This window comes from Stomoxys calcitrans, chromosome 5 (assembly GCF_963082655.1).
Source record: "Stomoxys calcitrans chromosome 5, idStoCalc2.1, whole genome shotgun sequence".
Lineage (NCBI taxonomy): Eukaryota > Metazoa > Arthropoda > Insecta > Diptera > Muscidae > Stomoxys > Stomoxys calcitrans.
Genome location: NC_081556.1, coordinates 50,466,298 through 50,481,622, shown reverse-complemented (window position 1 = coordinate 50,481,622; position 15,325 = coordinate 50,466,298). Strand labels below are relative to the sequence as shown.

Here is a 15,325-nt window from a genome sequence, read left to right as displayed (position 1 = left end):
GAAACTTCGGTTCAATGACTTTCATTGCACTTTTGATGATTTATCAGAATAAAACATAAAAATAATGATTATTTATAAGCTGCATTGCGTGTCAAGTAATTAACTGCAATTCTGTAAACCAACTTTGCAATGGGCTGTATTCTAAATGTTGTTCTCCCACTATGGCTGATATTCTTAAAATTTTCCGGCTCATTAAAATATTCCCATGGTCAGAAGAAATTAAAGAAAAGTGATGGTTAATTACCTTAGAAATACTAGGGTGGTTTCCATTCTTAAATATATTAAATTATTTATGTCTTCCTTATCATAGAAAGAGAAAAGCAATGCCATAACTACAATAAATTCGTAAAGTATTAGGGTGGTTCTCATTTTGAAATCTATGAGATTGTAGAATCTCCAATTACTTTTTTTAAAGAAGAAGAATTTCATTAGGAGTATACTAGGGTGGCTTCCATTTTGAATTTTCTAAGTTTTTGAGAACATTAAAATTTTATTGAGAATGTATAAGGGTGTTTCTCATTCCGAAATTTTTGAGTTTTAAACATATTCAATAATTTTTATTTTCAGAAGAAATATTGCAATCACATTATATAAAGGTGGTTTTGCGCTGTAATTTCTTTTTTTAAATGGCGAATTGCATTAAGGATGTATGGGTAACTCCCATTCTAAAATCATTTTTAGAATATTAAATTATCTTTTATTTCCTAATTAGAGACAAAGAATTACGTAAAGATTGCATTAGATGGATTCCCATTCTGGGATTTTAGAGTTTTTTTTAGATTTTTTTCTTTAAATATCAGAAGGAAAATTGCATTCTTATGTTCATATCCGCTAAATCAGACAAGTCCTCAAAGAAATGAGAACCTAAGTGAAACTCCTTCTGACTGCCAGTGTGGCATACACACACAGCAGACGTTCTATAGTCTCTTCTACCTTGACGTACTCACAGCTTCAGCAAAAGTTACTTGCAACCTTCAGTCTGCCAGCATGTCTTCCGATCAGACAGTGAGCTGTCATGACGGACACAATGACTGAGATGTCTGCTTTAGCCAGAGTGGTTCTCGTTCTGAAATAGTTTGCTGTTCAGAATATTCAGTCATAGTTCCTTTTTTATTAGAATGAATTTCACTTTGTTTATATTAGGGTGGTTCTCATTCTAAAATCGTCGAGTTTTTACAATTATTAATTAATTTTTCATTCCTTATTTGAAGAAGAATTGCTTTAAAGCTAGTGTAACTCATATTCTCAACACTTTAATTCCCATGTCAGATTATACGTATATTGCAATAAATAAATATAAGGGTTATTCTGATTACTAAATATTATATCTTGCTAACATATATTACAATAAATAAATATTAGGGTGATACTAATTCTGAATACCCAATAATTTTTTCTTTCCTCATCAGAAGAAGAATTGCATTAGTAATATATAAGCGTGGCTGTCATTCTGAAATCTTTTGGCTTTCAAAATATTCAACCATAGTTTCTGTTTTATCAGAAATAGAATTTCATCAAGTTTATGTTAGGGTCGATCTCGTTCTTTAATCTTTTCTATTTTTTTTTTTTTTTTTTTTATTTTTTGATAGAATTTATTTTTGGATTTACCAATCAGAAAAAGAATATATTCTTCTGAAATTTTTAAGCTTAAAACTTTTTATATTATTTTTTCTTACCTTGTCGGAGAGAGAGAATTTTAGTAAGATATATTAGACAGCTTCTCATTCCAAAGTCTTTGATTTTTTTGTATAACAAATTCATTTTTTCTTTTCTTATACATTTAGTGGTTCAACAATTCTATGAATCTGAGGTAAATAATGAGTATGTAATTAGAGGCAATGCAGCAGTTTTGAAATGTTCCATTCCTTCATTTGTGGCCGATTTTGTTCAAGTCATCTCCTGGCAAGATGAAAGTGGTGAACTCTATGCCACATTGGATGATCAACAGGGCACGGGTATTACTCGCTTTATTTACAAATCAAAGTTTTTTAGAAAAACAATTCTATGGTGGTTGTTATGATTTTTCAGCTCCTGCCTTAAACATATCGCATCTCTTCCCAGTGTAACTATTCTTATGTTTAATTTTTCTCTTAAATTTATTTTTTCTATCTCAGTTGTAAATCAATATTATGAAGCCGAGGTTGTCTCCGAGTATGTCATCAAAGGCAATACAGCAGTTTTGAAATGTACCATACCCTCATTTGTGGCCGATTTTGTTAAAGTTGAAGCCTGGTTGGCTAGTGAGGGCACTGAGTATTTACCCACCGATGATTTTGGTTAGCAGTATAAGAGTTTATATTTGTTTACTCAAGCTTTGTGGTTTCTTTAGTATTAAGTAGTTGAAAGAAAATCAATCATCAAGGATATATTTTTGGCTCTGCCTGATAAAAAAAAACAACCGAAAAATATCCTCTCTCCCAAACAGAGTTTCCAATAAATTGTATCCTTCTTCAATCCCGCTTCATTTTTGCTTTTCTTTGAGCTTTCTTGTTATTCATTTTGACTATATTTGCTTTTTAGTTGTCAATCAATTCTATGGTGCTGATATTCTTATGGAATACGTTATTAAGGGCAATGCTGCTGTTTTAAAATGTTCCATACCATCATTTGTAGCAGATTTTGTTAAGGTGGAATCATGGATCGATGAAGAGGGCACTGAGCTGAGGCATTCAGAAAATTATGGTGATTTTTTTGCAAAACTTTGTAGGAAAAGTAGTAAAATAGAAGAGTGGATTTTTCTGAGAAAAAATTACTATTATGAATTTTCTGAGATTTTTCTCAAAAAAAAAAAAACATAAACCTTACCTCCTTTATAACCCATTTTTTTCTATATTTTATTTATTGTGAAAATAAAAATTTGTTATTTATTAATTTATTTTTTTTATATTTTATAATTTATTTTATTAAGGCGAATATGCTCACTGTTCTCATAGGAGAAAATATTTGACTGATTTTTTTAAATGTAAAGATTTTTATTTATTATTCTTTTAAATTAGGTGAGAAGGCAATTATGCTATGTATCCTTGTTTCCTTAGCAAACTGCTCACTGTGATTCCTTAAGATTAATTGCAATTGATATATCTTTAAGTATGATTTGATTCATTATTGCCTTTAAGTTTCCAGTTAATGTTTTGTTCAGTCGTTCCCTCTCGAACAAGAGTGTATAATTTTGGCCCTAATATGAATTCTTTAGTTACGCAAAAATAGTTGGCAAGGTAAAATTGTTAAAGATATTTAAATACTAAACAAATAGAAACGTGCTAAATTCATACCCAATACCGCTAAAAAAATCAGGTAAAAACTAAAGTTTCTGGTGCTTTGGGTAGACGATGCAGGCTAGTGTCGGGGCCAATTGCCTTCGGGGATCAACGCTCAATTGAAATGTATCGTTGTGCGCTAAAAAAGATTGGTGATATCTGGCCAGGTACAGCACTAGATTTAGTAAAGGAGGAAGAAACAATGGCGCATGCTTGGATACCAAGGATTTCCTCAGATCCTGAATCGATACTTTGAAAACTAAGAGAATGTAATCCCAATCTTTCAAACACCGACTGGAAGATTGGTAGATTGGATGAGGCTGATGGTGACCGGAGACATGAAGTATTCATACTAAACTCCGGCTGCCTCGCAGACCTCAACAAGTCTGAAGAGGTTGTATCCTACGGATTCAATAAGTTGTAAATGAAGGTCTATAGAAGCGGTGGGTTTGGGGGATCAGGAGACGATTCAGCAGTTGTTGCTGAACACATGTCCGAGGAACTATCGATCACATCGCTAAAGTCTGGCGGATTGCAAGAGGCTGATTGCAGGTTGGACTGGGCTCAAGGCGGGGAAGCATGGAGCTCAAAAGTACTTCGACAGCAGCAGCTAGTGAAGCATCTAAGGAGGAATCGTCGACACCGCAAGTGTCCAGTGTCTTGAGGAAGAGTGGTTCCACAGCTTTCTCTGGAGCTCGCCTGTCTCGGCAGCAGCATGAATATTGAAAAGGAAAATCCAATGAAACCGCCCTTCACGACCTAGTCGACTACATAGAGGGTTCTCTCGCTGTCAAGGAATATACATTGGTGGCATTTCTTGACATTGAAGGTGAATTGGAGTTTGTAGGCATCAACTCCAACCTAAGAAAGTTTATAAATAACTTCCTTACAAAAAGATGTATTACGCAGGCTTGGGATTTATGTATAAAATATGGGTTTGGGTCAGCAGAGGATGTTTTGCCGGACAGGAAATTTAATTTCAAATCCAATTTTTTGGCAAGGCAAAAAGGGCAACGCTTGCCCTATACACCTGCAAGAGAGCAATTGGCAAAAGTTGTGGGTTTAGACCGCGTGTCATGCATTGGGTATATACTGCAGTTGCCAGACCTATATGCTATATGGTGTTGTGGTCTGGTGCTATATGGTGTTGTGGTCTGGTGGACGGCGCTTCAAAAATCCACCTACTGCTCAATACTTAACCGGATCGAAAGAATGACTTGTTTGTGCATCACAGCCGCACTGAGGACGACACCATCTGATGCACTGAATTTAATGCCACATCTTCTACTTCTACCGCCGTGAGTTTGAGCTTTCTCATTGTCATGTGGCGGCTACAGACACTGTGTTATCCTTGATATAATATCTTATGTTCCAAGCAACGTGCATTACACTTTACCTGAGCCGCTTTTTGATAAAAAGTACTGTACCACTATTCCTGATAGAACCGATTGGAACAACGTTATCCCTCGTAACAGAAGTTATATAGACTTCTTTGCGGGTGGTTCCAAACTTTAAGACCAGGGCTTTGGGATGTGTTCTTAATTTCTAGATCCAGTCATATCGAAAAGGACCACTGCAGTGTGTATCAAGCGGAGACCTTTGCAATTAAGGAAGTGGTGGAATGGTTAATGTGATTACTACGATTGGCATAAATATCTTCTCAGACAGCCAGACAGCCATTAAATCCATGGAGCACGTATTTCTGAACACAAAAACCGCCCTCGACTGACGCAGATCTCTCAACGAGATGGTTGAACAGTTCAAATTCACCTGTTCTGGGTGCCGGGCCACAGAGTTATCCCAGGGAATTGTAAAGCGGACGAGCTTGCGAGACTAGGAACTACCTTACATATTCCAGGGATACTGGAATCTGTGGGTATGCCTCTAGCGATATGAAAGCTGAGTTTTCAGGACCAGGCCCGAAGGACAACGAATGATAGATGGTCACAAAGCGGGGGCTGTGGGCATTCCAAAACTATGTGGCCTAATCTAGACTTGAAGAAGTATACTTTGCTGTCATTCGTTAGAACAGACGTCTCAGTCATTGTGTCCGTCATAACAGGTCCCTGTCTAATCGGAAAACATGCTGACAGACTGAAGGTTGCCAGCAACGACTATTGCCGAAACTGTAAGGACATCGAGGAAGAAGAGACTATAAAGCCCTCCTGTGTGTTTGTCCCGCACTAGCAGTTAGAAGGAGTTCCACTTTAGGTTCTCAGTTTTTTAGCGGAAGTAAACATTCGCAAGTTATTGGGCTTTTTAAAGCGATCTGGATGGTTCAATGGCAGGATCTTCTTTTGTTCCTTTGGTATCATAATGGACGAAAACGTCTAAGTCAATCTGATGGTAGACTGTCACTAAAACCTAACCTAACCAAAGAGAGCTCAAGACAAGAAGAATTCACCGCTTTAATTTTCACTTCTGTAGATCAATTTGTATAGCTGTAAATTGGCATACAACTGTGGCCAACAATTTGAAAGACGTATTTTAGAAATTTCTAGAAAATTTAAAGTGGTCTTTAATTGAAACCCTCAGTAAGGTGAATTCCCCATACATATATCAGATTGTCTGTAAGTATTACAGATATCGAGATATTTGGAATTTGAAGTTGTGCATGGAAATCATGGACCTTTCTGGTTGGAACTTTTTCAAAAATTTTGTATACATTGAAAGATAAACTTGGCGTTTATTTTGTGGGTGTGGGTTTCGGCTAGAGAAAAGCTGATCATGTGGTGGAATAATACTCCCCATTCAACCATTTGATCAGCTTTTCTGTAGCTGAAACCCACATCCACAAAATGGAGGCTAACATTTTGATAAACTTTAGGCCAAATATCGGATTTTTCTGTACTAAATGAAAGGAGAAAAGTGGCCTTCTAATGAAAGCCCCAAGAGAGCAGATTTCCCCATACAAATCACATTAGCTGTCAGTATTATATCTATCGAGATATTTCAACTTTTCTGAATGGGCTCTCGTGGTCTTGGCTGCAACAATTTTAACTTCACATCCTTCGAGATATTCAAATGAGGTTCTTCGTTTATTTTCATGATTTTGACAACGACTTGGGTTTATTGGGGTGTTAAGCTTTCTTGGGGCTTTTCCGCAAAAAACAACAGAAATGAAATCTTGTTTAAAACGAAATTCTGCCTTGGGGCTTGCGATGAAAGCCAAAGCCCTTTAAACACAACTTACTTAACATTATGTCAAAAATTTTATTTGGTTTACCTATTTCGTTGCTGATTATGATGGCTAAATTTCGAACTGGTTCCTTCTATATTTGAAATATAGCTCATTAAATTTGTCTTATGTTCCATTCCATGTTTAAAATTTGTCAAAACTTTAAAAAATTGGAAACAATTATAAAACTCGAAATATACCCAAGAAATTGCCGGCAATGTTTCAATTCCACATCGTGCATATCAGGAAAACTTAAATCTATTGAGTTCACAAAAATATTTCAACATTAGAATAAACTTAATGGAAAATCTTAACTTCTTTTTTGTTATTTTCTTTATTTGTCTAATTTTGTTCTTGTGTAAATTGTTTGTTATAGTTGTAAATCAGTTCTACGAAGCCGAGATCATGACTGAATATGTCATCAAAGGCAATGCTGCAGTCTTAAAATGTTCCATACCTTCATTTGTGGCTGATTTTGTGCGAGTTGAATCCTGGATAGATGAAGAGGGCGAAGTTTTGACCTTCTCCGATAATTACGGTTGGCTTAATATAAAATAGTCTATCTTCTTGGGAAATTTCATTATAGTTGTATTGGTTGTAGACAACGAAAACTTGATCCTAAGCTCAAACTGACCCCAAAAAATGAAAAGTCCTTTTTAAATTTTTTCTGTTTCTGTTTCCGTTTTATTTTTCTTTACAACTTGGTTGCTTACTTATAATTTTTCTTTGTGTTTTAGTGGTTTCACAATTCTACATAACCGAGGCTGAAAACGAGTATGTCATCAAAGGCAACTCTGCAGTAATGAAGTGTAAAATTCCCTCATTTGTTGCTGATTTTGTGCAAATTGAGGCCTGGGTAGATGAAGAGGGTGTCGAATTGTGGCGCAATAATTCCACACAGGCTTATGGTATTGAATATTCACTAAATGAAAACATTTTTTCTTTGAGTGTAGATAGCTTGAATAAAGTTTTCATTGCAAAGAAGGGGGAAATCCTTAACTCAATCCTTTGTGTTTTTGTAAATATTTTGTTTTAACATCAAATGATTTCTTAATTTTCCTTTCTCCTAAACTGCTACTTAAAGTTGTTATACAAACCTATGAATCGGAGGCTGATAACGAATATGTCATACGCGGAAATTCAGTGGTCATGAAATGTGAAATACCTTCATATGTGGCCGATTTTGTTTTCGTTGATTTGTGGATGGATTCGGAGGGACAAAATTATTATCCCAATAGTGAAGAAATCGGTAGAGTTAAAAGATATATCAACATACCTATTGCAATATTTAGTAGCCTTGCTGAAATTTTCGTCGTGTTTTTTTGGAATGTCTCTTTGTAGGTCCCCTTAACTCGGTCCTGAAATTTTTTGAAATGTATTTCAAATCATCTTTCTTTCAGTTCTTTTATTTTGTTGATTTAACCTTCCTTTGCTTTTACTTATCACACTTTAGTTGTTCATCAATTCTATCAGACTCGTGTAATTGATGAATTTGTGCTGCGTGGCAATTCGGCCATATTAAAGTGTTCTGTGCCCTCATTTGTGGCTGACTTCATAGAGATAGAGTCTTGGGTCGATGAAGAGGGTATGGAGATATTTAAACCAAATAAAGGGGATTCAATGGGTAAATGACTTGACAATCTAACTTTTTGCTTAAACAATAATAAGTCCTTGCAAGTCCTTAACATATAATCCCAAGATGAGTTAAACTTGAATCGTTCGTTATTTGTCATCATGTCTTTAACAGGCCTAGTTTTTCATATTTTCTTGATCTATTTTGCCATTTCTTCTACAATTTTTTTTCAGTTGTTAAGCAATTTTTCGAATCTCAGGTCTATGATGAGTATGTCATTAAGGGTAATGCAGCTATTTTCAAATGCCAAACTCCTTCCTTTGTGGCTGACCACTTAGAGGTCACCGATTGGCTAGATACCGAGGGTGGTGTTTATACCAAAAATGAAACGGGTATTTAAAAAAAGAAAATAATACAAAAAAGTCTTTACGTAGTTGAATTGAAAGGGGATTTTTTCCTTGGTTTTTCTTTTACTTTCATCTTTTCTTTTTGAAAAAATTTATCTTTAATTTTTGTTAAACTCTCTTTGAAAAATTTCCAGTTGTTCCCCAATCCTATACGGTCAATGTTATGGACGAAGCTGTCCTGCGTGGCAATAGTGCCATTTTGAAGTGTCATATACCCAGCTTTGTGGCTGATTTCATACAAGTTGCCTCTTGGCTAGAAGATGAGGAAAGGGAAATTCTGCCCTCTTCCAATCAGCAAATAGAAAGTGGTAATATATCCAAATAAAAAGAAAAAATAACCAAAATGTGCTTTAGGGAATCCTTTACTTGTTAATCCCAGAACTCTATCCAAAAAAAAACAAAAAAACTCAAAAAGGAGTGTAAAACAACATCCTTTAAATTCACTTCACTTACATTTCTTTATGTTGCTTTGCAAAAATTTTAAGGTAATTTTGCTTATTTTAGGCCAGAGATTTCCCCCCTTTTGCTCTCTCTGTTAGAATCAGGTTCTGTTTAGGTTATTTTTTTTTTGTTTTCTATTCCATTTCCTTCTTGGTTATTTTTTTTAAGTTCTTTCATTTCCTTTTCATTTCTTAAGCAAAAAACTCCTCCTATTCCTTTCATTCGAATCCCATGATCCCCAAAATTCCAAGGGTCATTCCTGGCCTGCCTTAATCCCTCAGAAAAATCCCCCTTCATGTTTGTAGTGTAGTAGAGTTTTCGTTATTGTATTGTGTATATATTTTGTAAATATATGTAAGAAGTGCTTTAATTGTCAAAAAGATAATAAAAAAATGTAAAAATTAACTATTAAAATTTATTATATTAGATGTTATTGTAGAAGAAACAAATTAAAGCATTTTTTACTTAAATGCATGCTTCTCATATAATTATAATAATACTAAGAATTATTTTTAATACCCCAAAGTTTAAAGGATTCTTAACACTTATTTCTATAACTAAAATTTGTATATAAAGCTTGTATAGAAGTTTGAAAAAATCCTTTAAACTTCGGAAAGAAAATCTACTAAAAGGTTGGAAGATAATATTTTCAAGAAACATTTAAGCAGTATAGATGTTTTCAATATCTAGTAAATAATCATTTTGTTTTATCTGTTGACGCAACTTTTATATGGATTAATGTGTTGTTTTTGGCAATTTTTCTTCATTACATCAGTAAAAGAAGAAAACAAAAAAAGTTTGTACTTCTAAAAGAAGACGAAAATCATTTTACTCATCGGAATGAAGAACGAGGTCATTTTATTCTTTACAAGAGGGAAATTAAATCATTTTATTTTTCTAAATGCGGAAGAAGGGAATCATGTCATTCTTCTAATATGAAATAAAGGTTAATCAATTGTAAGTTTGATTTAAAATACTAAGAACGGTCAGTAATACAATCAATGCTGAAGTATGAAGAATAGTGAATAAGGTTACATAGAGATCAATAATTTAGATCAATATAAATAATAGCAAATCAAGTGTCGAATCAGATAAAGAGTGGGAAAGTAAAAAAAAAAAAAACTTCAAATGTTGTATATTTATGTCAATTTCTTCAATTTTAGACATGAAGCAAGGTTTTTACTTCGTTGTGTGACTGGAAATGAAAAAACAGGATACGTTGTGATAATGACCAACTGTATGTCTCACTATCGACGACCCATTATTCTTGTGCTTACGAAATTAATGTTTTCCCAGCTGCTGTTTTTTTTATAGTGGCGGACGAGGATACCATGAAACCAATCTCTAATAATGGTATAAAATGTATAATGTCTTGTCAGTATAAGATTTACATAACAGTTACTCGGTTGAAGAACAACAAGGCAGCAGAAGCCAATAGATTGTAAGCTGAAATATTTAATATAGAAGGCGATACGCTGAAAAGGCATATGCATCAAGCTCGTCTGAACGAACTTCCTAGAAAACGCATACCCAGTGATTTGAGCCTCATCATTCAAAGTATCATACATAAGAAAGGAGACAAAATACTATGGGGTAGCTGGTATATTCAAGGTAATGTTATTGTATGATAGAGAAGTTTTATGTCGGATTAGAAGTGCGGTTCGGAGTCGGCGAATGGGTGCACAACCCCGAACCAAACTCCGAGTTCGGGTCAATGGTCCAAATTTGAGTCCGGTCTACTCCGCGGTACACTTTGTAAGAGATTCAAAAAGTCAAAAAGATGATTGGGTCACTTTTGATGGCTTTGAATCTGGTAAATCCATCATCAGGTTCATTTCGGTAAAATGAAGAAGTAATTGCAACCTTGGAAAGAATCGAAAGAGAATTAGTGAAAGTGGTTCTGGCAGTAAATGTAGTAACAAAATGGATGGTATAAACTCCCACAATGCCTTGTACGCTCGAACAGATAAAGAAAATGGAGAAGGCTAGAAACTACAACTTTGAGATAGTCAGCATCTTTATCAACCTCTTCACTGCCGTAATAGAAACGAATGACACCAGATGCTACATTGGATTAAGCAAGCAGTTTAGAAACAAGGCCTTCTCTAAACAGACGAACATTACGCTTTACAAAACACTGATACTATCCGTGTTGTTATATGGTTCCGAGGCATGGGTACTTGTGAAAACAGACGAGGCAGTGTTTGAGAGAAAGATTCTTCGTTAAACTTATGGACCAGTTTGCATTGATGGAGGGTATCAACGTCGTATGATACCCTGTATACAACGCTTGCGTTGGTTAGGTCGTTTTGTCAGAATGAATGAAGAAGCACCGGCGAAGAAGTCTTTTGAAGGCAATCACTGTGGCGCACGCAAATCTGGACAAGCAAAAGTCCGATGGAAACATCAAGTGGTTTAAGACATCTCGAAACTATTTGTCCGAGATTTTAGAAGGAGCGCAGTAGATATAGGCGCTTGGAACGCTAGACTAAGTTCTGCTAATGGGACAAATGTACTGTCATAGTCAATCAAAGTAAAGTTAAATGTAAGCCGGAATCGGAGTGTGGTTCGTAGCTGGCGAATGTGTGCTCAATTCTTAATCAAAATCCGTGTAAGAGATTACATTCAATGTTGAAGAGATATTTGGATGATATCGATGGGGCTTTGATCGTGGTAAATTCACCACCAAGTTCACTTCGTTATCCGGTAGAAGTAGCTGCTACCTTTGAAAAAATCGCCAGAGTATCAGTCTGATTGTAAATGAGACAATAAAAAATGCATGACATCAACTTCCTCAATGCATTGTACACCCAATACACAAATACAAAACAGAGACAGAAAATGGAGAAGGATGGGAACCACAATTTATTTACCTCTTCACTGCCGTTTGAAATAAAACGAAGAATTATACTGGCAACCAGATGCTACTTTGGATTAAGCAAGCATTTTAGATACAAGGCCACCCCTCAACAGACGAAGATTACACTTTACAAGGCACTACCTGAGGCATGGGTACTTGTGAAAGCAGACGAGGCAGTGCTTGGAGTGTTTGAGAGAAAGATTCTTCGTGAAACTTATGGACCACTTTGCATTGATGGAGGGTATCGACGTCGTATGACCACGAACTGTATGAGCTGTATGAAGACGTTAGCATAGTTAAATGTAGCAAATACAACGGTTGCGTTGGTTAGGTAATTTTCTCAGAATAAACGAAGAAGCACCGGCGAACAAGTCTTTTGAAAGTAATCACTGTGGTACAGGCAAACCTGGAGGGGAAAAAGTCCGATGGAAACATCAAGAGGTTAAAGACATCTCGAAACTTGGTGTCAGGGATTTTAGAAGATGGAGGCGCTTGGATCGCTATTCTACGTTCTGCTATTTGGACAAATGTTCTGTCATAGCCAATCGAGGTAAAGTAAAGTAAATCCACCACAGACTAGATATTCGCACTGCAGCAAATCCTAAGAAAACTCAAGAAAAATAGATAGTTACTCACCATATTTTCGGAGTTAAGTCTGAGTTTGGTATCACTGCACAATTGATACTACTTTGCAGGATGAAGCCAGCTGACAAGTAAACTGACAAAAAGTAATCCGTAACAAGTTACAGCTCGCTATCTTAGATTTTAAAGAATGTAAAAAGAGTAGAATAATTAAAACAAATAAACGCACAGACAGACAGGAAGGCAGAACTTCTCAGATGTTTACAACGGTGAAGAATATATTTTCTTTACGTACATAGAGTCACAGGATAATGAAGCTTCATTGGATTTATCAAGGAGATAGCACCACATTTCTGAGTAGAAAGTCTGTTATTATTTGCAACTGTACAAAATATCTTATCATGTCAGGAACCTGGTTACTTTACACTTCGCTCACAGGCCTCTCGAAACTTGTACACAGTGCATTATCCAAACAGCAACGAAGACCGAGCTTTCCATCAGCGTGAGACAACAAAGTACATAAAAACATCGAGCTCAACGCATTATACCGGCGTATCCTCCTGTGGAGAACATTTTATCTGTATAACCTGAAGTTTGGTGAGGATAAGCAAAAATAAAATTTTTCCAACTGCGGTGTCCAGCAGAATTGGGCGACAAGATTGCTTAGACTTAATACCAGACGACGAATAATAAGGCTGTAGATGCCGATTGATAAGCAGCTATGATTTGTACGAATGAAACAATATCGACATAAGGCTAATAGTATAAATAGTGATTATTTAGACTTTTCTCCAAATTTTCAGCAAAGAGGGTGGGAAATAGAAGAGAGAGTTTCTGATTGGGCTTTTTGTGCTCTAATGCCAGCACTTCTTCTTTCTTACTTTGGGTTTCAGGACTGTTTAATCTCAATCAATCTGTTGTTCAAACTACTTTTAGCCAAATGAAATGCCGGTTTCGATACTCCCATATGATGAAATGAATTGCACAACATACTTGCGTAATAATGTACTCAGTTTAAGTAGTTATGAGTCATTTAATAAAGTTTAAGACAATGAGACAGCTTTAATATGGTCCTCAAAAAACAATGTTGACTCACTCAAGCAATATTTTCTCATTATGAAATTAGCTGATTTTGGCATACGGTAGAACGAAACCCTTTCATTTAAGTGACACAGAAAAATGGAACTGGCTTTAAGTTCTTGATCGAGAAGATAGTGCAAAGCGAATGAAAAGTAAGCGACTTAATGGATAGATATATTAAATTGAAAAATACTTTGGTTGGAAGAACGACGAAAATCTTTGTACAGACACGATACTAGAATTGAACCAACTTAGGTGTATTGAATAGAAAATGATTCGACCTTATGTGAGGTGCACCAAACAAGATGATTATGAGCTTAGGTGTATGCTCTAGTGTCAAAGGGGAGTTAAAATCTCCGAATGAAACACACAAAGTCGAGCCTAGACATCTGGTTCCAATCTGATCAAACAGACAAAGAACTAAGCTCAAAGAATATGTAAGATCGGTATATAGGTGTCAATTGCCAGACATGAACCAAATTCAAGAAGGACATTACAGATGCTGATATTTTTAGCTTATCTTTCAAAATTTCATCATAATAATGCTTTTAAACATTATAGATCTTGTTAAGAGTTTGATCTTAATTTTTTTTCGATGGATAATAAGTTAACAAAGTAGGTGATAAAACATCTGCAGACCGTAAAAGGCTATGGACAAAACATCTTCTGTTCCAGTTGCCATTCAACATGAAAATTCTTTAAAACAGAAACTATGATAACAATTGACATAAAGGTGGTCAGCTTTACCACAAAAGATATTTATCTTTTGATCTTAAATCCTAATATAATAACTCCATCTTTTTTCAGTTGTCATAAAGAAAGGCATCCAGAAACTTTTTAGTAGATTTTCTTATATATATTGTCATGAACTAACCATTGATTGCATGCTTTTATTATTCTATTCTGTATTTATTAACATTGTAACAAAAAACACTGTGCTCCAATAAATTATAAGCAAATATTGTAAATTACGTATAAAGTAACATGAAATGTTGTTTAGCTTTGTAAACAATATAATTTTTGTATAAATTAAATAATGCAAACAAAAATGTATAGTGTTTTTTGACAATTTCTGCTAGACTTTATGGGGAAACACTTTGTTACGATATTAAAAATTACTTAAATAAGCAAAATTAAATCTTTCTATAAAGTGTTTCTTTATTTAGTTGTGCTATTGGTAGAGGTAGTTAATTTGTTGTTTTCTTCTTTCTTAAAACTTTTGAATTTTTCTGGACTAATATATTGTTTTTTATTCTACTCTTCTACTACTTCATCAAAATTTTTATTATTGATGAAATGATTAGATGGCAAATATTTGGTTTTACCCTCCGGAGAATTGCATATTCGTGAAGTTGGACCCGAAGATGGATACAAAAGTTATCAATGCCGCACCAAACACAGATTAACCGGTGAAACCAGATTAAGTGCCACCAAAGGACGATTGGTGATTACAGGTAAGTTGGACAATTAATTTCTTTTGGAAAAAATAGAAATAATAAAAATTAATGGAAAACAAATCATATATTTTTAAACAAATATAATTTGAGCGAAACTAACTAAAAAGACTCTTCACATCTTTTTAGTAACCATTGACAAACTTAATTAAAATTGAATGCTTAGAAGTCATAATAAATAAATACCGAAATCTTGTATAATTTTGGTAATAACAAAAAGTTGTTTTTAACAATTATAAGTGTTTCATTTTTTCTTTTGAATAAAAAGTATTAAAAATATGATTTGTTTTTCAATTGCTATATAAAATTAAAATATTTCAAAAGGTTTCTCAAACATACATTTTAATTTCTACATGCTTTTTTAAAAGAAAATTTATACAAAATATATATGTTAGAAAATATATTATTTCTAAATAAAATCTAAATCTTAACTTCGTCTTAAATTTAATCGAAAAAATAAAATGGAAAATAAATAATTTTACATTATTTTAAA

The 15,325-nt window shown here is 34.5% G+C and overlaps 1 protein-coding gene across 22 annotated transcripts in view; it reads left to right on the top strand.

The window, feature by feature from the left end:
• LOC106095735 (cell adhesion molecule Dscam2) overlaps positions 1-15,325 on the top strand; it is a 433,819-nt gene that overhangs the window by 132,933 nt on the left and 285,561 nt on the right. For 14 of the 22 annotated variants that reach the window (XM_059369664.1, XM_013263057.2, XM_059369666.1 and 11 more), the window contains one exon: positions 14,683-14,832. In XM_059369664.1, the coding sequence (XP_059225647.1) occupies positions 14,683-14,832 (150 nt within the window). Of the gene's footprint in view, positions 1-1,784; positions 1,956-2,114; positions 2,277-2,520; positions 2,683-6,811; positions 6,974-7,888; positions 8,060-8,241; positions 8,401-8,549; positions 8,724-14,682; positions 14,833-15,325 lie in introns of all 22 variants that reach the window. The other 8 variants (XM_059369668.1, XM_059369673.1, XM_013263055.2 and 5 more) reach the window with 7 other exon arrangements.